General features: G+C 34.6%; 1 protein-coding gene across 6 annotated transcripts in view; it reads left to right on the top strand.

Moving 5' to 3' along the window:
* LOC124360808 (eukaryotic translation initiation factor 4 gamma 1-like) overlaps positions 1-27,124 on the top strand; it is a 166,673-nt gene that overhangs the window by 68,223 nt on the left and 71,326 nt on the right. For 4 of the 6 annotated variants that reach the window (XM_046814715.1, XM_046814716.1, XM_046814718.1 and 1 more), the window contains exons 2-3: positions 23,852-24,021; positions 25,896-26,075. In XM_046814715.1, coding sequence (XP_046670671.1) covers positions 23,898-24,021; positions 25,896-26,075 — 304 coding nt within the window. In that variant the 5' untranslated portion in view covers positions 23,852-23,897. The remainder of the gene's footprint in view (positions 1-23,851; positions 24,022-25,895; positions 26,076-27,124) is intronic. The other 2 variants (XM_046814721.1, XM_046814719.1) reach the window with 1 other exon arrangement.

Raw genomic sequence — 27,124 nt, 5'->3', positions numbered from 1 at the left:
GTACTGATTGTGCTTTGACGCAATTAAATGCATGTTCTCTACGTGTATACATCGTTCTCTACAATGTTGCATGTTTCTGCACACATTTTGGAACAACCTCGGAATGATTGATTGATGTCAAATTGTGGTAACACCATATTTTAGACTTGTGAAAAACACGTTTCTTGATTCATCTTACATTCGGTTTTAATACACTTTCAGAGTTTTGGTTACAGGATTAACGTAAGTGTCGATTTTATTTATTTTACTTTTTAAAAGATATAAATATTACAGCTTTTTTCAAGTTTAGGATCTGCACAACAAACTGTTTTTACAGTAAAGATGAAAGATGTCGGATTTTAGCGTGACAAGAGGTGATTGAAATTGGGACACAAAAGGATAGGTTACGTGTAAAAACCTCTGGTAAAAATTGTAAGTTTAGAAAATTAATAAATATTCTAAAATAAATATTTTACAAAAGGTTACGTATAAAGATCTCTGGTTAAAATTATAAGTTTAGAAAATTAATAAATATTCTAAACTAAATATTTTACTCTTTTTTACATGGAGTGGTCAACTTAACTTAAAACTATAACGGTAGTGTTACTGGTTTTTTTATTACTAAACTGCGGCAAATGTCGGAAAAATCCTGTTTCCTTCAAAATCCTTCAAACTTCAAAAACAAACTTCAAACAAAGAATATAACTTAAAAACTTAATTTTAGTTAAAGAGGTAAAATGCTGTATTAAAATGCTTGGATAATAGGTAAATAAGTTAAATGTCCATATCGAGTCACAAAAATATGATCTAGCTTATTTAATATGCAATTTTCAAACACCTCAAATCCGATTTTTTTATGGCAAAGAATTGTTTTATCCCAACAAATAAGATCTGTTGAATTTTACCACTAAAGTGCATTATAGATTGTCAAAAATATTGAGTTTTACCAAGTGATAATTGGAAATGTACGAACTATGTCGACATATACGGCTTTGATTCCTGTGAATGAAATTACATTAGTCTTTAATTATCCTTTACGCTAAGCAGTTTTTTTTCTCTTTTGTTCCTGGTGAGTGGACTAAATAAGCAGGAACCAGAACAATTGGCAGGATGCGAAGTTATATCGAAGACCACAGGAAACCATTAGATTCGGTAATGGCTACTAGCCCTTCCCCCCTAATGTCACACTTATCTTCTACACAAGAAGCCATTAGTATCATACTAGTAGTGCGTGTGAAATAATGTCTTAATTAGTATAATTATGTTTTTGGTATTGTGGGAAGAACTTAATGGGTACTATTTCAACAGTCATTAGAGATATTGCAAAACCATCATGTTTAAGTTTTGCAAATGAGAAAAAGTCGAGAACTACTCTAGAAGCTCTAGCACAAACTGAAAATAATGTAACCCGGGATATTATGTAAACAATGTATAACACGGAAATTCGTATCAATTATGTTACGTTTCGGGAAATTCTCCCCGAGCTCTTGCTCAAGTGGAAAATGATGTAACGCGTGATATTATGTAAACAATGTATAACACGGAAATTCGTATCAATTATGTTACGTTTCGGGAAATTCTCCCCGAGCTCTTGCTCAAGTGGAAAATGATGTAACGCGTGATATTATGTAAACAGTGTATAAACACGGAAAATTCGTATCAATTATGTTACGTTTCGGGAAATTCTCCCCGAGCTTTTGCTCAAGTGGAAAATGATGTAACGCGTGATATTATGTAAAACCGTGTATAACACGGAAATTCGTATCAATTATGTTACGTTTCGGGAAATTCTCCCGAGCTCTTGCTCAAGTGGAAAATAATGTAACCCGGGATATTATGTAAACAGTGTATAACACGGAAATTCGTATCAATTATGTTACGTTTCGGGAAATTCCTCCCCGAGCTTTTACTCAAGTGGAAAATGATGTAACGCGTGATATTATGTAAACAGTGTATAACACGGAAATTCGTATCAATTATGTTACGTTTCGGGAAATTCTCCCCGAGCTTTTGCTCAAGTGGAAAATGATGTAACGCGTGATATTATGTAAACAGTGTATAACACGGAAATTCGTATCAATTATGTTACGTTTCGGGAATTCTCCCCGAGCTTTTGCTCAAGTGGAAATGATGTAACGCGTGATATTATGTAAAACAGTGTATAACACGGAAATTCGTATCAATTATATGTTACGTTTTCGGGAAATTCTCCCCGAGCTCTTGCTCAAGTGGAAAATGATGTAACGCGTGATATTATGTAAACAGTGTATAACACGGAAATTCGTATCAATTATGTTACGTTTTCGGAACTGCTCCCCGAGCTCTGGCTCAAGTGGAAAATGATGTAACGCGTGATATTATGTAAACAATGTATAAGACGGAAATTCGTATCAATTATGTTACGTTTCGGGAAATTCTCTCCCCGAGCTCTTGCTCAAGTGGAAAATGATGAAACGCGTGATATTATGTAAACAGTTGTATAACACGGAAATTCGTATCAATTATGTTACGTTTCGGGAACTGCTCCCCGAGCTCTTGCTCAAGTGGAAAATGATGTAACGCGTGATATTATGTAAACAGTGTATAACACGGAAATTCGTATCAATTATGTTACGTTTCGGGAAATTCTCCCCGAGCTCTTGCTCAAGTGGAAAATGATGTAACGCGTGATATTATGTAAACAGTGTATAACACGGAAATTCGTATCAATTATGTTACGTTTCGGAACTGCTCCCCGAGCTCTTGCTCAAGTGGAAAATGATGTAACGCGTGATATTATGTAAACAGTGTATAAGAGACGGAAATTCGTATCAATTATGTTACGTTTCGGGAAATTCTCCCCGAGCTCTTGCTCAAGTGGAAAATGATGTAACGCGTGATATTATGTAAAAACAATGTATAATACGGAAATTCGTATCAATTATGTTACGTTTCGGGACATTCTCCCCGAGCTCTTGCTCAAGTGGAAAATGATGTAAACGCGTGATATTATGTTAAACAGTGTATAACACGGAAAATTCGTATCAATTATGTTACGTTTCGGGAAATCTCCCCGAGCTCTTGCTCAAGTGGAAAATGATGTAAACGCGTGATATTATGTAAACAGTGTATAACACGGAAATTCGTATCAATTATGTTACGTTTCGGGAAATTCTCCCCCGAGCTCGTGCTCAAGTGGAAAAATGATGTAACGCGTGATATTATATAAACAATGTATAAAATGGCAATTCCTATAAAATATTTTACGTTTCCGGAACTTCTCCCCCAGCTCTTGCTGCAGTGGGGTAATGATGCTCTTGTTCCAGTGGAGGAATAATGTAAACCCGTGATATTACTCGTATGTGAATAATGTATACGCGGAAATTCGTATCAATTATGTTACATTTCCGGAACTGCTCCCCGAGCTCTTGCTCAAGTGGAGGAATAAATGTAACCCGTGATATTATGTGGAATAATGTATACTGCGGAAATTCGTATCAATTATGTTACATTTCCGGAACTGCTCCCCGAGTTCTTCCTCAAGCGGAGGAATAATGTAACCCGTGATATTATGTGAATAATGTATATCGCGGCAATTCGTATCAATTATGTTACATTTCCGGAACTGCTCCCCGAGCTCTTGCTCAAGTGGAAAATGATGTAACGCGTGATATTATGTAAACAATGTATAACACGGAAATTCGTATCAATTATGTTACGTTTCGGGAAATGCTCCCCGAGCTCTTGGTCAAGTGGAAAATGATGTAACGCGTGATATTATGTAAACAATGTATAACACGAAAATTCGTATCAATTATGTTACGTTTCGGGAAATGCTCCCCGAGCTCTTGCTCAAGTGGAAAATAATGTAACGCGTGATATTATGTAAACAATGTACAACACGGAAATTCGTATCAATTATGTTACGTTTTCGGGAAATGCTCCCCGAGCTCTTGCTCAAGTGGAAAATTATGTAAACGCGTGATATTATGTAAACAATGTATAACACGGAAATTCGTATCAATTATGTTACGTTTCCTGAACTGCCCCCCGATCTGTTGCTCAAGTGGAGTAATAATGTCACCCGTGATATTATGTAAACCATGTATAACACGGAAATTCGTAACAATTATGTTACGGTTCCGGAAATGCTCCACGAGCTCTTGCTCAAGCGGAGGAATAATGTAACCCGAGATATTATGTAAACAATGTATAGCATGGAAGTTCTTATCAATTATGTTACGTTTCAAGAACTACTTACATGGGTTGCTTAACCTCAGAAATTAGTAACAAATTTAAGTTAGAAATAATGTATAATATAACAGTGTGTTTGTTTTATCCGAATTTTGAATGTAACTGATTTTATATCTTTCTTTTTTTTAATTTAGAACTGTTTCTTGTCAATTAGAAGGTTCTATCCTTCGAAAACCTATTATTTATCATTAGCCTTTCATTTTTGGTTATTGTCCTATTATTAGGAAACAATTCTACTCTTTTTGATATTAAAGGAAGACTAGTTATATGTAAATTAAGTAAAAGATCCAAGGATGGAGCCCTGAGGCACACCCTACTACAGACATTCCGAGGTTGTTACATTGATGTGATGTTATCTCAATTATACAATTGTTTCGGAGCTGATTCGGTCAATTCATAAATTGCTTCTTCGATTGAGAATGGGTTGTGAAAGCAATATTGGCAAACCCCCCCCCCCCCATTGTTACATTCCAAAAAGTCTTACAGCTAGAGCATAATTTTGTTAGAATTCTCTGGTAAAATGGTAAAATTATATGTATTTTATTTAGTCGGTTTTATCAATATCAAGGTTGTAAATAGTTTTAACAAATTTTATTGTTTCTGATTAAAATTACTAAGATATTAATAAAACGATAAAACTTAACAGTGATTTTCAAAAATTGTGACCAGATGCTTCCAAAACAACGGAACAAGTAAACAAATCAACAAAGCTGACAAATCTTATTGGCTTTTTAGAGTTGCTAATCATTGATATATTAACGTGTTGCTGTTTCTAAGAAATTTATCACTTCATTTTGCAGTTTTATAGATGCAGTGTTTTTTATCACTGAATAAGGTATATATCTCGAAAAAATATGCATTACCTTCCCATAGAAGTCGCCAAAGTTAACCTTATAACCAAAGACGTACTGTTTTGTAATATACATAAACGCTGGTTAGCTTTGGCCGCCCTCAACTTTTGTATTGCATGACAAATCCATACTCGGAGATTTATATCGTAATCCCAACGGCAAACTATACGTTACAAGCTTTATCGGGAAACTGGTATTATGGAAGGACACTGAAATAAAATGAAGCAAGTCAAAGTTACCTAAGGTAATGTTGTAGGCAAATTGTGACAATTTTTGAAACGGCACTGATTTTCCCTCCTTAAAGTTGTTTATTTTTATTAAATAGCGTGCAAAGATTTCCATAGTGAATTGTGCGGCTTTAAGGGGTCGATAAATTTTGTTTTAAATTTCACAATAAAATTAACGGAAGATGAGCAAATTTTCTTCCATAACTGGCTCCGTTCTTGTAATCGTATAAACTCGTAACAGCCCAGTGCCATATGGACACAGTAATATGTAGAGTATTTGTATCAGATTGTGATTTAAAGTCTGGGCTATAAAGGATTAATATTCTAATTACAAATAATAAAGAGTCATTTAGGTTACTTATTTACCTGAAGAAGAGATCAGATGGCAGATCTCGAAACGTAGTGTTAACGATTTTTTTCACTGAACGATGGCAAATGTCCGGAAATTCGTGTTTCCTTCACAAACCTTACATCGTCAAAAATAAATTTCAAACAATGAAAAAATATTCAGTTTTTATCCAATATTGAAATTAGTTAGTCGACAGAAATTAGAGGCACTGCATACACATTTATTCGTCCCGCTGTATCTCTAGCCATCGCAAGTTTTATCAATAGAGCGGCACCCAAATGGCCACTATCGAGTCGGCCTTACTCTCTGCTCTCGGCCTTCTCCACGTCGTTAAGAGGCCTCGGCCACAGAGTAGCCTAATAAAATTACTCTGTGCCTCGGCCTTCCTCTGGCTACGTCACAGTCCCCGGCGCGTGTGCATCAGCTGAGCGCGTACTGATGCACGAATCTGGGGTTTAAAAGGTCTAGTTGTTACTGGAAAAAAATAATTGTGTGAAAATTCAGTTTTATATCTGAAAAACTATTTTCTGAAAATATTTTATTTGTTTATCTCAACACGAAGAATAGACTCACAGAATATTTCTAAATACTTCTTAAACACTCTCTGTATGTATATAAACAAATTGTGTAACAATTCCAACGGTACTTTTTTCATTGACATCCATCAACGCATAAGCGAGCACTTGAAGAAACGCTTGCACAAGCTGTGAGCAACAAGCATGTCACAGTTGAGAGTTATCAGTCGTTTGTTTCTTTAGCTTTACTTGTTTTAGATATAATAATTTGTCTATAAAAAAATACAAAATGTCGACTAGCGACCAAACAAAGTGGAAATTGGAAAAAGGTTATTCTTTATTTACTGTAGAATCACACATAAAATCTGAAAATGCACACAGCCATTGTTATATAACCTATGTAAGAAAAGAATCTAGTATTTTACCGAGAGAGGAATTTCTCGTAAGAGGGAAATGGATTTTCAGTCACGCTAGGTGGGGGGGAGGTCGAAATGGATGGGTATCAAAAGGGTTAAAAATAATAAACGCTAATTGTGTAATGTTTTTTTCTTCTCAACGTTTTGGCGGCTTTCGGAAAAACTTATCTGTCCATGTTTTCCTGCCGCTGGAACATTTATTTACATAGCTGACGGTTTTTAAATGTGGAATATAAGAAAATTATGATAGAATTCAAATGTTGTAACCCTTTCGGAGCCCTTTCTATTACGACCTCTTCCCAAGCTAACGCGATTAACTTTAGATTTTTGTTTTAATATCCCTGTTTTAGTTCTAAGAAAACTAGATTTTTTGTGTATGCAACGCAAAACAGTTTGGCTTTGAAAGCGACTTGTTGGTAACAGATTACTTCATGTTACAGTTACAGGGGTTGTCGTGTACTGGGAGGTCCACGTGAAACCTGGCACTTGCTGTCATACAGCGATATTTATTGCTGCGAGGGTCTAAAAGCTTTTTCTTTTGCAACTTTCGAAAAGTCGAGGACGGCCGCATTCTATAGGCCGTGGATTATCTTGGAACTGCCAGTGGGAACTTTAAATATATACGACTTGCTAGTCAAGCGTTGACAGATGAGCAAGAATTTTGTCGCCGGCCTGGCTAATTACGGAATGTTGAATTCTTTTATTGGTGTCGCCTGTCAGACCCTCGTCAAGAGCCCGAGACCATTGTCCAGCAGGGTCTGGCTTGCTGCTCAAATACAGACGGTTTTGTTGTGTATCCGAGCCCCGGGCTAAGTCCGGAACAAGATTCTAAGCAGTCACTGCAGTTATTTGTTTTCCGGAAATAGTGACTCGACACCGTGCGTGTGCGGACATCCTGGTAAATGTGGCTCTAGAGTCGATCTCAGCAAGGGTTGCAAGGACTCGGTGTGGGGTGATTGATGGAATGGCGAATGTATAAAACATAAAATTTGTAAAAAATGTAGAACTGTAAGAAAAATGTCTTTTCTCTTTTGATATTTTTCTTAGCTATAAAAGAGAGTCCACCTAGTTGGTATTGTTGGTCAGCAAATGGTGACTTGCGTGTTATCACATAACATGTCAACAATAGCTTCTGGTCACCTGTACCGGATTGAAGAGGTACTCTTGCACGAAAACGTACCAATGCAGCTGCCTCACTTAGTGGCGCGAAACTATATCTTGATTTGTTGTCTTGGAGGGGGGGGGGGGGTGATGTGATTGAAGTGCACGCCACACAGGATTTTATGGAATAAATATGAATACACATGACTAATGTTGTGGGCCGGAAATATTCCCAGCGGAAGGGAATTTCCAAATGAGAATATTGGCGGGAATATTACTTTCGGGGAAAAAGATTCCCAGAAATTTGTAATTTATTAAAGTTTTAGATTTTGAATCTTTTAACACTTACTAACAGTTTACCTTGAAACTAGGTTAACTAAGTAAATGCATACATTTAAAAACAACCATTATCCTTTCTATGCATTATTTTCCTGTGTAAACAATACCGTGGGAATTTATAGAACTACACCAATGGATTTCGATACCTAAACCATTATTACAGATTTGAATATTAAAAACCAAGCATTTTTTAACAAGTCACATATCTTTGAAACTCATGCTGAAACATCGTAGGTATAAATTATTCAAAAACTACTTATTTTTATAAATTGACTGTTGATGTTTTGTCAGCTTTGCAATTTGTAATTGTTAGGCCAATATTTCAATACTACGTATTTATTACGTCAATATCATAATAAACAATAGGGGAATTAAAGCTTAATGTAATATTTCCTTAATTTTTTAATCTTTAAAACATTGAAAAAAGATTTTCTAATAAAGAAGGTTAAGTGCCGATCTAAAAACCTAAACGTATATCGTAAAACTGTATATATCATTCAGAATAAATAGTAGAAATGCTCAAAAAAAGTATTAAAATAAAAACAATAAATAATTAAGTCAATCATAAACCAAAGTGCTCTTAAGGATAATTTAATTACAATGAGATTTAATGGGAGGTTTAAAATTCTTTCTAACAAGCCAAAAGAGGGAATTTTTCTGATGGTTTTATTTGATCAGTAATAATATTTTTCGAGGCATATAAGTGTGTTTGTGTTTCATATTATTTTACAGTCACCACATTGACCTAATAATTAAGCGATATCGATTTTAACCCTCCAACTGTTGTTCATCAAAATTTTGATAAACATAACCCATTGATGATTGTTGTTCGTCAAAATTTTGATAAACAAACATTCCCTTGCATAATCACTCATTACAGTATATTCCGGCAACGTATCGATTCGATTCATGTACCATTGATTCGGGATAAAAAAAAAGCCTAAGGAATACTATAATTTTTAATTTCTTCTGCAATTTTTAATTTCATTAATTCCATTATAACTTCTCTTGACCACAAGCTGTACTCGATAGGCATCTTCTGCGATCTCAGCAGGGCGTTTGACTGTGTCAGGCATGACGTTTCTGCTGAGTAAACTTGAGGCATATGGCATTCGAGGTGTTGCGCTTCAATTATTTGCCTCCTATTTAAAAGACAGAAAACAAGTCGTAGAAATATATCCACAAATACAGGTATTCACCATTCAAATGAGGGAGTCATTAAGTGCGGCGTACCACAGGGCTCTATTTTGGGACCAATACTGTTTGTCATCTACATAAATGATCTTCCCAAAAACATCAACCATAGCAAGATTATCATGTACGCCGACGACTGCACTTTACAAACATCAGAGTCTACTGGCGTCAGCAGCAGTTGATGCTGCCAACAATAGCCTCGCTCAAGCTTCTGAATGGTTTTTTCAAAAATGGGCTTGTTCTCAATCCAATCAAGACAGGCTTTATACGTTTCACAATACTTAAAGCACCCAATAGTCACATATTCCCAGGCAGTGGACTCACCTACAACAACAACTCATTGCAACATTTTTCTGCCACAAAATTTCTTGGGCTGCATTTGGACGCCCATCTCAACTGGGAATCTCATGTAGATGTCATCTGCAAAAGGCTCCGCCCAGTCTGCTATGCTCTCGGCCGCCTTGCTCAGGTATGCAGCATCCGAGTCCTTCTCGCTGTATATTTCTCCTATGTTGAATCAATTTTTAAGGTATGGAATTATTTTTTGGGGTATGTCAAGTAACAAAAATTTTCAAAGAGTTTTCAAAATTCAAAAATGGTGTATAAGAGCAATGATGAAAATGACCAGAAGGGAATCTTGTCAGTTGGTGTTTAAAGAATTAAACATAATGACGTTGGCTGGTCTGGTGGGGTATGAGTGCTGCATGTTTGTTAGAAATAATCCCACTCTGTTTACTGCTGGCGCGGCTTGCCACTCGTATTCAACGAGGGGCGCGCAGCGACTGACAGTGCGGCCAACATTCGACTAACATTTTTTTCAAAAAGGGCCACAGTACATATGTACTGTAGTATATAACAGGCTGCCATCAAACATAAAAAAAGAAACAGGTGCTTATACTTTTAAAAGACTTTTAAGAGAGTACTTTGTAACAAAAGGCTTTTATAAGAAGGACTTTATACAAGACATGTAAACTGTATTTTCCTTGTTATATATTTGTTCTTACTTTGATGTGTTTCAATTGTATTGTAATTTGAACGAATAAAAATATTATTATTATTATTATTATTATTATTACTATAGTTTTAAATATGCAATATAACATGTATTGAAGTAAAACTTTTTATTAGCAAACTCTTACATATACACCCTATTTTCACAATTTATGCGCATCGCTGCTTTTTGTTATATAGTGTTATTATAGTATTCATAAATTTGTATAATGCTTATGTGTTTCTGAAACTTGAATAAATTTGACACAAAATGGTAATCTCACTTTTGTAGTTTTCTTACTATAACTTGGTTTGTTAGGTATGGTCCCCCCCAAATTAAAAAAAAAAGAAAATGTAAATTTTGAATTTCATGTAAAAAAAAATTTTAGTAAACATTTTTTTAAGGCCAAATTTAAATACTAGGCTAATATTATTATATTGTTTAATTCTGAACACAAAAATATATACTTCTATATATAATTACTTTTAATTTATATTTTTAATAAATGTTTTAAAAAACCCTTGCACGAGGCTCGAAAACATGCTGCCACTACAGGAAAAAATGACCGCCAGTTGGAGGGTTAAAAATATAAATCCCAGGGATTTAAGTTTTTTTTTTTAATTTGATTTAAACATATGATTACTTTGTTTACCTATTAATTTACGGTTTTTTAAGATATATTGCTTATTAATCATAAATTCCCGGGTATTAGTAAATTTTTAAAATACTGCCGGTAGTATTTCCTGGGAATTCTTCCTCGATTTTAAATTCCCGGTATTTTTACATCACTACACATAAAGTTTTATTCATAAAATAGACCTAATCAGAGGTATTAGCCTACATTTAACTGCTGCATTCCAGACAAGTTGGATTGATGTTATACAATTGTTTTATTTATGTTTAGGGTTTTGGGAGTCCGGTCCCTTTCACCCCCATACCCTCCTCCCCCACCACCAGTATTTGCGTCACTGGACTTTCGCTATCTATTCGCAGCGTGTTACCATTGACAACATAGCACGTCACTAGCTGACTGTTTACTGATCACAGCTACTACTGTTCTGAATGAGACGCCTGTGTGGATTGTCATTATATTGGTGTCCCTGAAAAATCTAATTCCGGTGCCTGGAGCTCGATAACATGGATAATTGACACCTATTGTAACATACAATTTTCTAAAATCAATATTTAATACGGGTTTTCTATGGTAAAAGCAAACTGATAGGATTTGCATACAAATTTGCACCTTTCGCACATAAAGTACGCGATTGGCCGTTATAGATACTAAAAAAAAAGAATATCTACATTCCAGAAAATTGACTTCCTACATTTATATCAAACGTGTATAAACATTAAATCACCCACATTTTTTTTTCTTGGTGACAAATGTAATGTTTTTGTAAACTGCGTCTGTACCAAGCTTCCTCACAGAGGCAATTTTTTAGAAATCAAGAAAATTTGGTCCCCCAAACCAGTATTATAATATTATACTTCAAACAGATACCAGCCAAAAATTGTTTTTAAAATAAGTGATATAAAACAACCTGCAGCTTCGCACGCAATTTCCTGCTAAGAAACAGGCATATTATAGGCATAACACGTATTTTTTTAAATGACAGCACTCTTGAGATAAGTGGTTGGTTTTTATTGACTAGCTATCACAGGCCATAGGTGAGCAATTCTAAAGAGGAGTCTGTTAGATTTCTTAGTGGGAGCATTCATGGTGTAGTTAAGAGTCCTATGATAATTTTGAAACTGAAGTAGGCATATTTGAGGAAGACATTATTTCAGTGTTTACTAGTTGACACGAAAAACTGTTCATATTTACAATTAAGTTTAATCACTAAGAGAAATATCTGCCTGTTTTGCTTGAGTACGATTCGGCTCCCTCCATCATAGTTTGTATTGTCGGACAGTTTATATATATCTGTAAATCCGATACATTACAGACGACTGCCAATCCTTGCTCTCTAACTCTCCAGACTATCGTATTTCCTCGGTTCAGGCTAGGAATAACATCAACAAGTTTGAACATAATCAGCATTATATCCCTATCCGTGCAAGACAGACTTACTGGCCCCTCCATGCTTTCTCATACTTAACTCCATTTTGACCAGGTTTCGGCCATGCAGTTGACTCCTGTTCCTAGTTAGGATTCCTGCAATTTTCTTTTTAGAAGGTCAAAACTGAATAGGAGAGTTTTGTTTTTGGGTACGCCTTTAAATATTTCGTTTATCGGCCGTGACAAATTAACCCGTCCCACCCTTAATATCATAATTATCCTTATACACACATGCATCTAATATATACCGTGTAGTGAATAAAATAAAATATAATGTTTAATATTAATTATTTTATTATATTTAATATATCTATATATAATATTTAATATCAGTTAAATCTACCCTCTTATATAGTATAGAAGGTACATTTATTTATAAAATATAATATTTCATATTAATTAAATTCTTAGTTTTATATTGAAATCAAGCTTTATTTTAAATTTATTTAAAATTAGTCATTACATTTAAATTAGTTCAAAATTTTAAAGTAACTTAAATAATTACCCTATTTTTATTATATGTTAATGATATTGATTGGGGTGAGGTGTTGTTAATTATATTAGATTAGATGAGAGAATGGAAAAATTAAAACAGAACAGAATCGGAATAGATTATGTCTACAAGTTGAAGTCTTGCCTACCTCGTCATTTGCCGCACGGGTTTCAATTCATTGTTCGCACACTGCAGTTGTAGGTGAATGGTTGAACACACGTTTATAGACCTATAAAACGAGATTTAAGAGCAGTCTGTACAGGCGGCCATCTTGATTGTAGCGCCAATAGAACAGTGTTTAACCGCATGCACATTTTTACGACCTTATTTTTAGTCGCAGAATTATGAGACGTGACTAATTTTAAATGTATCAATAATCGGCACTCGAACGCTACTTCGTCGTTTAAATATTCAAAAAGGTCAACGCGTTCCATGAAGAAACGCAGAATCGAACTAGAAGGCGTTAGGATGAGTATTGATTAATTCATTAAATTGAGGCATCTTCCCTAACGTTGCCAAAAAAATAAGGGTGTAAGGGTGTCTTCGAACGAGGTTTAATACTGTTCGAACACCCGAGATCGTTTCACTACTGGTGACTATTTTGTCATCGTTCAATGGTACTAAAAACCATAATCACAACGTTTCGTGATCTACAATCTGATTTCTTCGTCAGGCTTAAAGTACATTGTACTCATTTGTTGTCAGTTATTCAGCTGAGGAAGACATCAGATTACAGATTTCGAAACGTTGTGATGCTGATGTTTTTTTAATTGAGCGATAGCATTCGTCCGGCAAAATGCCGTTACTTCATCAGATTTCTTGTTAAACGAGATCTAACAAATATGTTTTTTTAGATATTTGATAGTCTATATCTGCCTGAACACTGGCATGCAGCTCTTTCATTCATCGGGCGGAATGGGCTGGAGACAGCGGGAGAGCGCTTGGTCAGTGACGTTAGATGTAATCTACGCACGAGGCTGGCGCGTCACTCTAGATGTTAGCCGTCATCTACGCAAGCCTATTCACGTTTGTTGAATATTATGATTGCCATGTAAAGATACAATGAATATTGTTAGGTAAACATCATAGTCACCCTTCATTACCTGGCTGAAACTTGTGTCCTGGCTAACAAAAAAAATCGTTCAGCTGTTTGAAAGCAACATCCGAGTTCTTTCTTGTACTAAATAAACTGACTAATTCATGCCTCAACTGTGAAATAATAACCGTTTATAAGTGGCATACCAGCATTTAAAACAGAAATTATATTGTCATGGGGCTGAGTAAACTGTTATAAAATTCTTTTCAACGAAATGTTTCAACTTTGTACAGGCAGTAATTTTCAGTTTTTTTTTATTATTATTAGAATTTGTAGGCTACATATGTTAAATGAGTTCCTCTATCTGTTTGTACTTAACTTCAAACTTCAACTTATTAATAAGAATCTGTTGCAAATTTTGCATAATCATTTGATATTTTTAATAGTCAACATAGTAAAATAGTATTGCTTATAGAAATTAAAGTAGGTATTAAATTAAATATTACTATTTAATGTAATAAAACAACAGAACCAGAAATGATGTTACGATCGCTTTTAAGTTAACTAGTGGGGTGATTGTGAATTAATAGAGGAAGGGGAATAAAATCAGTTTTTCAAGGCAAAAGAACAATTAGCAAGGGGTGGGTAAGGGTTGGTTATGAACATTAAAATGTAGTAGTACTTTTGTTAAATATTAAAATTTTTGAAACCTCAATATGGACTATTTTAACTTGTTTGACAAAATGCCTTGAGATAATTGTAGATGTATAAACTGTATTTCTAATGTGTATGAATTAGTCATCGTACTATGACTGATACTTGTATAGGAGTGTATAGAATTCCCCAGGGGGAGGGGGAGAAAACCCCCCCCTTTTCAAAAATTGATATAGTATTTGTTGAATCATATAAACATTGTATATTTTTATGAACATTATTTAATTTTATTATTAAATAGTTTGAAATCAAATTAACTTTGTCTTAATGTGTACATATAAATTTGTGAAAACAGCGATTTGTTGCTCTATTTATAAATGCTGGAAGGAGGGGGCTCTAAGCGGCTCATCTCTTTGCTAATTTACTGTGGACATACAAATAAACATAGGATCAATAATCCCCCTACATATTACAACATAAAATGTAAATTAATTCAACATTACATAGCAACTGTTTCGTGTATGTCAAGTTAAAATTCACATATCATGGTGTCGATTGATTGATATGTACTTGTATTTGATATGTAAAGTTTGGCCCCCTTTCTCTCCCGAAGTGAATACGCCCCTGTGTTACACACTAGGACTGCACACTGTCTTTGTGATGTGTGGACGCGGACACGCAAACCTTGGCTTGCTCCTTGCGAACCCCGTACAACTTATTGTTCTCAAAATAGCAACATTTGTGCGGGACGGGGTGGGCAGGCCTGGCGGGAAGACACAAGGGTCGGTTCCGACACCTGTGGCCCCCGACCAGTGGAAAGGCCCGGTCATTGACACATTTTGGGGCTGGAGAAATCTGCGAGGCGATTCCCTCCCTTGCTCGACTAGACAAACTCTGAGCCATTCACCACGGGAAAAGCTTAACCCTTAAAGCGCTAATCTAAATTACTGTCAAACGCTAAGACATAAAAAAATATTTTTTTGTAAATTTCCCAATGCTAATTTTTGTTTCATATACCTTGGTATTACCTTAATAAGAAAAAATAATAAACATGTAATATTACATATTTTTGAAAATTTTATACGCACGAATATATTTGAAATTTTGAATAAACTGCATTGCAGGATAATGTACATAGCAACACTATTTGACAGATTACATTACATTTATACAGGTTATTTATAATGAGTAAAATGTAACTGAAGTTCCTGTATAATTAGTACATAAAAGTTCAGTATAAGATTTTGAAATGTAATAATGTGAAATTCAACACAAACTTATTTATAGATAGCCTACAAGGGAAATGAAACAAATATTGTACTTATAAACCTTATTTATTTAGAATAAATAAACTGGACTTGTATGGTGAAACTGGTATAAAATACAAAACAAATAATTGAAAAAATATTACACATAATAAACCAAAAATGCGCTCATTTGTCAAAACTTGGATCATCTGGATTAGCCATTATAACAAAAAATTATACTAAATGTTAGTAAAAACAATTTTATAAGAATTGTATAAGATAATTGTATAAGAATTACAACGGACTGATTCAAAACACTTTGTTTAACAATATAACCAACATACGACCAACACACACGTAGTTAAACAGCTGAATGAAACGAACGCGTCTGTAGGCGTATGCCGCGTCACAGGACATACAAAAAATGGCGGCGATTGCTTTCAACCCGAGTAGATACCGTTACAAAGTCCACCAACGGTGACAAAGCGTTTTGTCTAGTCCCGACAGTCGAAAGGAACATCGATCTGCTCTCTTACGGAAGTTTTAACAACTAATTCTTCGCCATTTCATAAGTAAAGCTTTTGCGTTTGTAGACGTAATCCGCGTTTAAAGCATCGGCAGTTCCGCGTCTTTAGGCGCTAGCCGCGTTGGAAGGGTTAACAATGGTCCGGTTACTTATGGAAATTGTAGGCTATAGTACAGATTTAGAGACTGCTATAGTTTTATGTATAATGATAAGTCTCTCTATCAACTGTTTTGGACTACACTTCACTCAAATCCTCAGAGATATGTTTATGGATGGTGAGGAGGGGGAATGTAGTGTACCACGGATCGTGGACGGCCTAGTTTTATCAATGGTTTTAAATTAGGAACAGAATACTGGGAAGAGCCGATTTTGCTATCAAAGATTATACAAATAGGAACGGATTAGTGGGAAGAGGCCATTTTATTATGAAAGATTACATAAATAAGAACGGATTAGTGGGAAGAGGCCAATTTGTTGTCAAAGATAATATAAATAGGAACGGATTAATGGGAACAGGCCAATTTGTTATCAGTGACTATATATAAATAGGACCAGGTTAATGGGAAGAGGCCATTTTGCTATCGAATATTATATAAATAGAAATAAATTAGTGGGAAGAGACCAATTTGTTACCAAATAGTGTGTCAATGGGAACAAATTAATGAGAAGATAGTACAGTGCGAGGACAGAAGTGAAACAAAATTTAAAAAAAATCTTTCTTGCCATGAAACTCTTTCTTGTATTAGCAAAGTCAATAAGTAATCTAATGGAATTCTGGTACATATCAAATACGGAAATTCTATTGGATCTAAACACTACTATTGAATTACTGCACTTATAAAGAGTGCTTACTTCAGGACAGAATCGAACATATTGTGGTGTGTGTATCTCAGATTCAATTCAAATTCCGACACCTTAATAATCCGGCCATCGGGGCCCAATTTGTATTATGTAAGAGCACTTCCTAGTTTGTTGTGGAATCGATGAAGGCATGTTTCTTGAAAAATTAAGCGATTGGCTGCCGCGATGTTTTTTTTTTCATGATCGAAACTGGTAAGGGTTAAAATAACAGATAAATGTTTTCTCGGAATGAAATATCGAATTGTATCGACAAGCAACATTTTTAGATGTAAGTGACGCCGTACAAACATGGGTATTCAACTGTGGTAATAACTGTGGTTTTAGGAGAACCCGGCTCTGTCTGAAGTGCGGGAGCAAAGTTCAAATTTACTTTGCAAAAGCACACAACACATTTCACTGAAAGCGATAAGAGAAATGTTCCTTAATAGAGATACATCTATAGTGAGTCGCAATAGCCTTCGGTGGGGGAGGAGTTGTTACGAAAGTTCAAATAAAATACTTATTCATTCATTTTCTCAAAGTGCGTACTCTTTTTAGCTTTACAAATCGTATAACGCTCGAAAGAAAATAGGTATCTTAACGTCAGCTAAATTAAATAAAGAAAATGAGAGTATTTTTTTCATAATTAAAACCAGATATGTATCTTGTTAAATAATGCCGATTAAACTTTAATTTACGTGTTTGATAGCGTTTGAGTGTATCAATTACAAATTTTACTTGTAAAAAATGTATCCTGAGATTTGTATCCTGTGAGTTATAACAATAAAACAGGAGCTTTTAAAGGAAATAGTATTTTCCTGGCATTTGACATAGTTTAGTGATACAATACAATCGGTAACACTACGTTTAGAGATCTGTAATCTGATCTCTTCTTCAGGTATATTTAAGTCGACAGTATAGAACGACGTCGAGAATATAGAGACAGGGTAAAGTTAACATATATACATAAATAATAATATTATTATTATTCAGGTAAATGATTGAACAGTCAAATTGAGTTTAGTCATATACCTGAAGAAGTGATCAGATTGTAGATCTCGAAACGTACTGATACACATTTTATTGTATAACACTGGACGATGGAAAATGTCCGGAAAACAAAATCTTATTTCCTTCAAAACATGTCCAAAACAAACTTCTAATAAAGGTGTCTCAAATTTATTTCACCACGAGATCAGTTAAATTAGTCTGTGGTCTAAATTTAGATTGTTATGAGAAGAGAGGAGTGTATAAAAGTATAAATAGTATCGGGGTACCAGCAATGGATCTAAATATGTTAAAGATTTTACAGTCTTCTTATATAATACAGTGGTAAATTATCATTAAGAGTGGGACAAATTTTGGTCAACCTATTCTTGATTAATTCGTAAAAGTATAATAGATTTATTTCAGAATTTTGGAATGAGATTTAGACTTCACGCATTTTCTGTTGTTGTTGTGGGCTTCTTTTCACGGAAGAAGTCATGCAATTTGTCTTTTTGAACAGAATCAAGGTTTCCATGAACTTTGCAAACCGCCTCACCACATAACCGACGAAGCTATTCTAACCTCGCCGGGAGTTCCATTTCTTCTACATATGGAACATAATTTCAAGAATATATTGAGTAAACATCCAGTACATCCACATCGTCGCCAATCACTTTATTCTCGGTGATGCTTTTTACTGGGCTTGTCACTTCCATTGCGTGTAGTCGTATCCGTCGTGTCGCCTCCTCACAGAATATTGCTTTGCAGTTTTTCTGATTTTTGCAAGAAAGCCGCGGAATATCGACCGGGAACCCCAGCACATTTATTGCTCACCAATTATCAACTTCTCGGAAGTGAAGAGGAAGAAGTCTAGGCACACGGCGCCGCAGACGCGGGCTTCAGGGTGGACGAAGGCGACAAAGGTATTCGAGGAAGTGGCGGGTCACCCCGGTGGAAGGGGATGAGCACGGCTCACTGCACTAGAAAGCACTAAACGGGTTAGTTTCAATGCCAGGGACACGCTTTGTTCTGATATATGCCAGATATTTCGCGGAACAAAATGAATGCCAATGAAGAAGTTATGAAGAAACCCGGAACGTCGCCATGTTGAACCATTTGTAGAGTTTTGCCTGTGGAATGAAATAAGGAAATGAAACATTTTTTCCAAATTATATTTGAAAGCAGATACTATCTTGAGGTGTATGTTATCTCCGTTGCAGTATCACTTTTTTGCGAAATCTGAGTGCAACTGTTGCAATGAGGTTAGGATTTTAAATCTAGACTGAATAATTAAGTAACATTTTGTTCAGGAGGAACACGATAACCACCAGGTATGCAAGTGTTAACAAAATGTGTAAATGTCCGTCCATAGAATAAATTTCAAATACGTTGTAGCCTGAAAACGTTATAACTTGTAACAAAAATTAATTATTAACACATTTTTAGGATTTTTTATAAAGAACTACATTATACTTATTGGTATTGTGTGAAAAATAATGCCCCTATTATAAATATTTTACTCGCTATAAAAACATTGTTTATATCCAATATCATGTGAAACCGTATTGTTATGAAGATTGAAATGTAATATTTAATTCATGTATAATATTAAATATAAAGACAAATTAAAGTAAGTTATAACGAAACGTATAAATTAGAATCTTCTGAATCGACTGGTACCAATATCGTCATGATATCTCGTAAACTAACAATGCAATTCAGTAATTAGTCTAAAGGCATCTGAGCTAACTTTGCCGCAGTACAACAATAAACATCTGAACACACATCAGCGGCTTTCTCCATAGTTCTATAAAGAAAAAGATAAAATACTGCAAAGTTTTACCACCAGTGTGAAAATGTAATATGTTGATTTTGTTATTAAATAATAAACAACTATCAATCTATGATGACATTTCGGGGTATTGTTAGTTTGGTTAAATGTTTTTAATAAACTTGTTACAACCAGGCGTTAGTATATGTGCTCGTAGTTATTGTCAAAGTGTACGTATTTTTGTATGTTACTCATTTTGAAACAATACGCGTGTCAGGGTTTATATATCGAGGACGAGTTTCAGTGTACGAAACAGTTTGGACTTTTTAAGCCAGTGAGGTTAATGAGAAATGGCTATTGTGAATAGTTTTTCACAGCGTTGTCAGAACGCTACATATAATTTCCAACATGTGGAATATCTCTCTGAAAGTTAGTGAAGCCTGTCACTTTGTAGTAAAACCTATTCATTACATTACACATGTTTATTGTTAGTTTTAAATATATTTAATCAAACCAGACTCTTTCATTAATATCTATTTTGAAACAGCCGTGTTTTTGGTTGTATATAAGCAGGCTGAGCTGCGTTATTTACATGTGTTAGAAATATGATTTAAAAATCGTTAGCTACAACCATCTTGCTCGCGCTAAAATAAATAAAAAGTGCGTTTTACGTTTTTACCCGCAAAGAGATTTTTGTAAATAGATAGACGTTATCTCTCAAGTAAGGTTTTGTTATTTCACATTCACAGTATGCAAAACCAACCCTTTTTTTATTAAAAGTGAAGAAGGATACGTACAACGGCGATATCAGCTGTCGTGTTTGCCCCTCCCCCACCTCAAGGTCACCGCTCACGGTACACAGCGCAGCCAGCCGACGGTTTAGTCATAGTCATTCCCCCACTCTCAGTTCCCCCTCCACAAGCCTGGGACCAGAGGGAGGGGCAGCAACCCCCGAGGCACTCGCTCGCAGTTCGGCCTTCAGTCAGTGTCTAGCTGTCTTGGAGTCACTACACCCCTAGGCTTGCACTTGATCCATTGCTACCTGCAGCATTCGCGCTTCCCGCCACTCAGACCGGTCTTGTGTTTAGTTCTTCTCGACCTTATTTATTTATTCTACCATCATGAACCCCAATCATCACAATGAGGGAATCCCTGAGGACATGTTCGGGCCCGGTCCTTCGTGGTTCAAGTAAGTCTCCGAAATAGTTCATTGCTGTACATTCAAAAGTAATTCTTTATTCCCTGTAAATTCAGTTTTGACAACTTATTTGTTGTAATATTTCTACATTGCGTAATAACTTGAGGTGGTTGGTAAAAACTTATCGGGATTGTTAATATAAAACTCAGATTGTTTTATAAAATTGCTATAGTCCATTGAGTTTCTATTATTTGTATTTTATATTAAGCCAATTGTGAAAGCAATTCAATAATTAAAATTAAATTTATTAGCGTCGTTCAAACCAACGGGCAAGTTAAAATAAATACAGTACTTAATACAATGTTATGTTAACTATCAGGGTATGTTGTTATTTTTTTAACATACAAGTTTGTTGTAACCCGTACTCATACCGTTAGATTTAGTTCAGTTGATTTTTAGAATGTTTAAAATTACTCGTAGATTAATTGGTATACGCTTATAAATGTGTGCAATTATTATAATTGTATAAACTATATCACAGATTCGTCTAAATATTCTTTAGAATGGTTACTTTTAAACGTCAATGAGCACATAAAATGTTTATTATTTTAAAATAATTTTCATTGATTAACACGAGCATCTTTCAATACCACATTGAAGTTGACTTGAATGTGAAAATTGACAACTTAAAGCGTGTTTTATGGAGGTGATACCTCCTGCAACACATCTCTAAACACTTGTAAACCATAAACCATTTTACTTGTTTGCACCTTGCAGTGCTTTTCTTCGTTTAAAAAAACATGTAGAAACGTTACTAATCCAGTAGGTAATAATTTTAATGTGCTCTAAATATAAAATACGTGATTTGTTATTAATTTATTATTTTAAATTAAAATAAGATTCACTGTTGATGGAACTATTTCAATTTTAACATATATATATATATATATATATATATATATATATATATATATTAGATAGTTTAAGATTATGACATTACATAGTTTAGCATTCAAAAAATCCAATACAACTAGCATTCCTTTACAAGATATGACATTGAGTTGTAAGGTCAAAATAACGTTCCTTAATAGAAAATTGTTCAGTGTTTTTTATGTGAAGGGAGTGTGCTTAACTCAGAAAGTTATTTTAAAACTGCAGTTGAGGTACAGCTCGTCAGTTGTTTGTTATAGGTAAACTTGAGGCAATTCCTACGGAAGGTACAATGTTTTGTGACATTTATTGGTGGAAAATGTTATGTACATTTATTTTGTCGGATTATCCCTACAAAACATTAAACAAAATAATACGGTTGGGGAGAGATAGTTATATTTTTATTTCTTACTACGTCGTTATCAGTTCTCAGCAGTTCTCAGCCGGCCGACTGAGGTAGTCATCCTTCCCCCTCTACTAGCCAGTGAGCTATGGAGGGGGTAGCTGTGACAGGCTGAGGCCCCCTTTCCCCGCTCTTGGCACACCCATGGCCTTCAGCCAGTGTCTTACTACTTGGAATTTTCAGTAAAATCTTAATTTCTTCCTATCTATTGTGAACAAGTAGTGTACTTTGTCGCATTCTGTTTACACCATGTTCCAAAGCTCTAGTTTGTTTAGTATGTTTTTGTGAGAGAGTATGTTTTTATTCAATCATTTGGCACTTGCAAATCTATTGGCATTTGTTCCTAAATTGCGGTGATATTTGAGGTTGAATGGCCAACGTTAAAAGCGTCAGTAGGAAGATTTTTGGAATTGGTATTAATTTTGCTAATAAGGAATGCTCTCCCACTGGGTGCTGATGAATGAAATCATATTAGTCTGTCTGCAAGTTCACCCAGAGTCTCAACTTGTAACATAACAAACTTAATAATAGTGCAATAATATGCAGTTTACTGATTCACATAGTAATAGCACTTTTTATAATACTATGAGCTGCATATACTTAGGATAGTGCTCCTAAAACATGGAAATGTAATTTTATTATCATGCCTGAAAACCTAGCAGTTTTTATTTATTCATGGTGAACTCTGTGTTTGCTTGAATATATAAGACACGTAAGGGAATTTTACAGTAAATTTATTAATTTTAAAATATATGGTTGTGCTCTCTCTTATATTTGAAAATAGCCATCACAAAGTTCATTCGCTAAACTTAGTGCAGAATGTCCTACCAGTTTAGAATTCCGAATTTTTGTCTTGTGTAACTAATACGGATGAAATTAGGTATACAATTCCATCCCAATGCTATAAAGTCAACGTTGTTAAAAATTACTCAATCTGGATTAATTCCCTAGCCCACTGTCTTCGCTTTGAACGCGAATACTTTGATGCTGACTAGGCATGCGTTGAACGTGATTAATTCCTTTCATTTTAGATTTTTTTAAATTTTAGATCATTTCATTTTAGATAATTTTAAAACAATGTGACAATAATTTATTCAAAAGCTAAAGAAAATAGTTTAAAATCTTTTTCTAGCTAAAGCCTAGTTTGAATTTATACGTATTCAAATAATATGTCAATAAAATTCAAGGTCACACCTTTAAAGTTTACAGGATTTTCTAAAGTTCATACTTTTTAATTAATTCCAACCTTATGTGTTGACTTGTTACTTGTAAGTTGCAATAAGGTACTTACTTCTTTAGCAAGTACGATTTAGTGGTATTTTACATGTTCCTTGGAAAGACTTAATTTGAAAGGAAATTTTGTCGTTGTCATAAGGGAGCAAGTGAAAATCTTAAAACGTTAAAATATAATGAGGATTAATTAATATTTCAAGATTTTTCATTGTATCTTTAGAAGTATATTTTACGTAATCACCGTCTCTGGTTATAAGATGAGGTTCTCAATTTTATTTATAATAAATAAGTTAGGAACCGGTGTATAGTCAGTAGCTGACTGATTGTTTTCATTAACAGCCCCTCTGAAGTGAATGAGACCTTCCCACCACGGGATCAGAACACGATGCAACAACAGCAGGCGGTTCCCGTTCCCTTCTACTATTCTGCACCAACAATGTACGGGCAGGATAATGGGAGCACGGCCCACTCATGGGTACCTGACAAACCGAGCCAACCTTTTAATACATGTAAGTATTTTCCCCTGGCATCGGATGGTGTTTGCCTCGTGATCCGCTCCTCCCGCTCAAGAGCCTGGAGATAGCCGACGTTGAGCTAAGGAGAACTCTACTCAGTCAGTTATTAGTGGGTTTTGCTCTGAGAGGTGTTTGTACCATTGTTTAATTTAATGCATAATTGCAACAATAGTTGTGTAGGAGGAATGTAGAAAAACGGTAAAACTAGATTTTACATCTACCAGCGTTTAGCATTTTTAAGTTTTTAATGAATTAATCAAATATTTCAACAGTTTTGACTATTTGCATTAATGATTATTTTTAATATATTCTCAGAAAACCAAGAAAATATTTTTACATTAGCGTTTTGTATACATTTATCTCACATGGTATACAATTTATAAATCACTGGGTTATTTACAAACACCTTTATGCATTTGAAGTAGAATTTAAAAGTCCACAATTGGGTTACTGACTGCGTAGTGAGCTCGGCTATCTCCTTTCGGGAGGAAGGAGCAAGAGGTATCATGAAAACGGTCCAATGACAGCAGACAGGCAGTGACACATCGGCGGTGCGGCGGAGAGATCTGTCAGTTTGTTTGACAGGCATCACAAACCACTCCAGCTGTCATCGGATCGTTTGTTGTACTTAGCTTAGATTAGTCATAGGTTAGGACTAAGTTTCGGTAAGTCTTTTTCTTTATGCTTGCTAGTTGTGCTTCACATGAAATTAATAATTGCCTCCGGTGACTGGTTGTACATATAAACTTATTCTCACCAAAGCTTGCTTCTCGTCCCACCTAATATTTATTTTAAGTTGCATGAATTTGTTTACCGATTTATTTCTGTTCATGTGGTTTTGTAGACAATTTTTATTGTTGTGGTAATTTCTGTATGAGAATGTTGTTTTTAATGAGTTATTTAGTCTCATTTTGCTATTGCCAACTAGTTAATCACAAAGTTGTGGTATTGTTTAGATGATTTTAGTTGGTTTTACAGGAGTTTTGGAGTGTTATATAAATTTTGCCCTTTAGGCGACGTTATGTAGTTTTGTAATTGACATTTGTACCGTCACCAGGATGAAAGTTACTATTGAAAAACAATATTGCTTCAAGAATAGTTTGAATTTTTTTTATTTGGAAATATTCTCCATTTGGGGAGGTCACTTAATTGTTAAAACTTTTGCCATCACTTTTCTTGTTTATTTTCAAATATTTTGTTGAGTTTGCCTAATTCAAAGTATTGTTCAGTACATGTGAACAAAGCAACTATGAGGTAGGCTACATGCGCTATGTAGATTCCCTCAGCCTTAACCATTTAAAACAACAGTCCATTTTTATATTAATAAATGAAGAAGTTAGCAGCAAAATCGAGATAATACAGTTCTGAAAATGGGAAAAAATTTTGTTTCATAAAATTCTTGTTAAAACGTTCTCTAAATAGTTACAAATTGTTGGTAATGTGTGGTTTGCTGCAAAACTTATTTATATGAAGGTATTATAAATTCACTCAAAACCCTTGATCACGGCTTTGCCGAAACATGCTAGTATAATAAATATTGAACAAATGTTTCAAGGCTGCTTTGTTTGATTCAATTATCATGAATATAATACAAAGTTAAAGTACGAGTTAGTTGTTATCAAATTGAGCGTAAATTGTCAGGTACTGTTTATATATATACACACACACACACCATTATTCTGACAACTACTGTAAAAAATTTGATTTAAAATCATTGATATTAGATATTTAATTAACGATTTTGATTACAGTCCGTAAATAATGGTAAATAATTTAGCTAATTTTGTTGATTCAGATAGAAAAAAATTAATATTTGATATGTGATACATCATTGTAGAAGAAATGCTGATGTCGATTCTTTCTTTCAGGGGAGAACAATAGTGGATTTCACATGACTGGCAGTAATAACCTAGGGCCAGGACCAGGGCCGAGCCGTCAGGTCGGACCCCAGCAACAGCAACAACCCCAACAACAACCACCACCAACGTCGACCCCACCTGGTCTTCACGCAGAGCTTAACAAGCCCCAGGTGTTGGGCAACCAACAAGGTAAGCATATCACTTGTCTCTCTGTCTGTCTATCAATATAATATACCAAAGACATAAAGACCTGTGCACTTGAAATTCTGTGAAATTTCATTTTTATGTAAGGAGCATTGAGTTTGACGATGGTGCATGTCACTCCGTAGAATTTCACTGAGCATTAGTGAACAGTTTTACATCAGTCTTATAAGTAACCATTATTTGTATCAGTATAGATAGGGTAACATTCCCTATAATTTAGTTTCATTGCAGACTCCAGTACATTAAGGTGTAATTATAGCGTACATTGTCAGTCCATACAGTTTAACCTTACATATTGCAATGGTGTTCAATACTGCAACTTAACTGCATTATCAAAAATATTCAACCGAAACAAACAGCTCGCCAAATTTCTGTTTCAAAGTTACTTTATTGGAAAAACTGATTTTATACGTTAAAAGCATTTTAAAACCTGTAAATCTGCATACCGTTGGTAATTGTCAAAAAATGTAGTTTCAGTATTTTGTGTCATTTTTAATTGTGCAATTATAGACGTTATTCAGTTTTTGGCTACAAACATAGCACTCGTAACTTTCTTCAGTGTTTCTTTAGTGTTGGATATACATCATTAGGAAGGCAAATTAGCCCAATTCATTTATCCTAACCTATAAGTGTAACATTAGTGAATGTGCTGAGTAAAGTAAAAAGAGTTTAAATCTCAGAAATTTTAAGTTTTACATAATCTGAAATGTATGTTTATAATTTTTATAGTGCATTCAAAATATGATCTAAAACCATTTTTATTCAAGTTTATTTCTTATTTTCTAACTTATTTTGTACAAATTATTAAAATGTTTGTATATCAAGATTGTGGAATTGTATATTTTATATAAAAAAAGGCAAAACTTATTCTACAGAAATCTGTCATGTTTTCCTTTTCACGAATATATTCATCATTGTTTGAATATTCTTAATTTGTTCTAAAAAATTTAAACATAACCATCTTCTAAGCTAAAGTGAAAGTTTTTATTGCTTTGATTTTTTTTACAATTTAAAAAACAAAACCACAGGGGGAG

This window comes from Homalodisca vitripennis, chromosome 4, assembly GCF_021130785.1.
Source record: "Homalodisca vitripennis isolate AUS2020 chromosome 4, UT_GWSS_2.1, whole genome shotgun sequence".
Classification (NCBI taxonomy): Eukaryota; Metazoa; Arthropoda; class Insecta; order Hemiptera; family Cicadellidae; genus Homalodisca; species Homalodisca vitripennis.
Note: the sequence above shows the minus strand (reverse complement) of the source record. Positions and strands in the feature narration are given on the sequence as shown.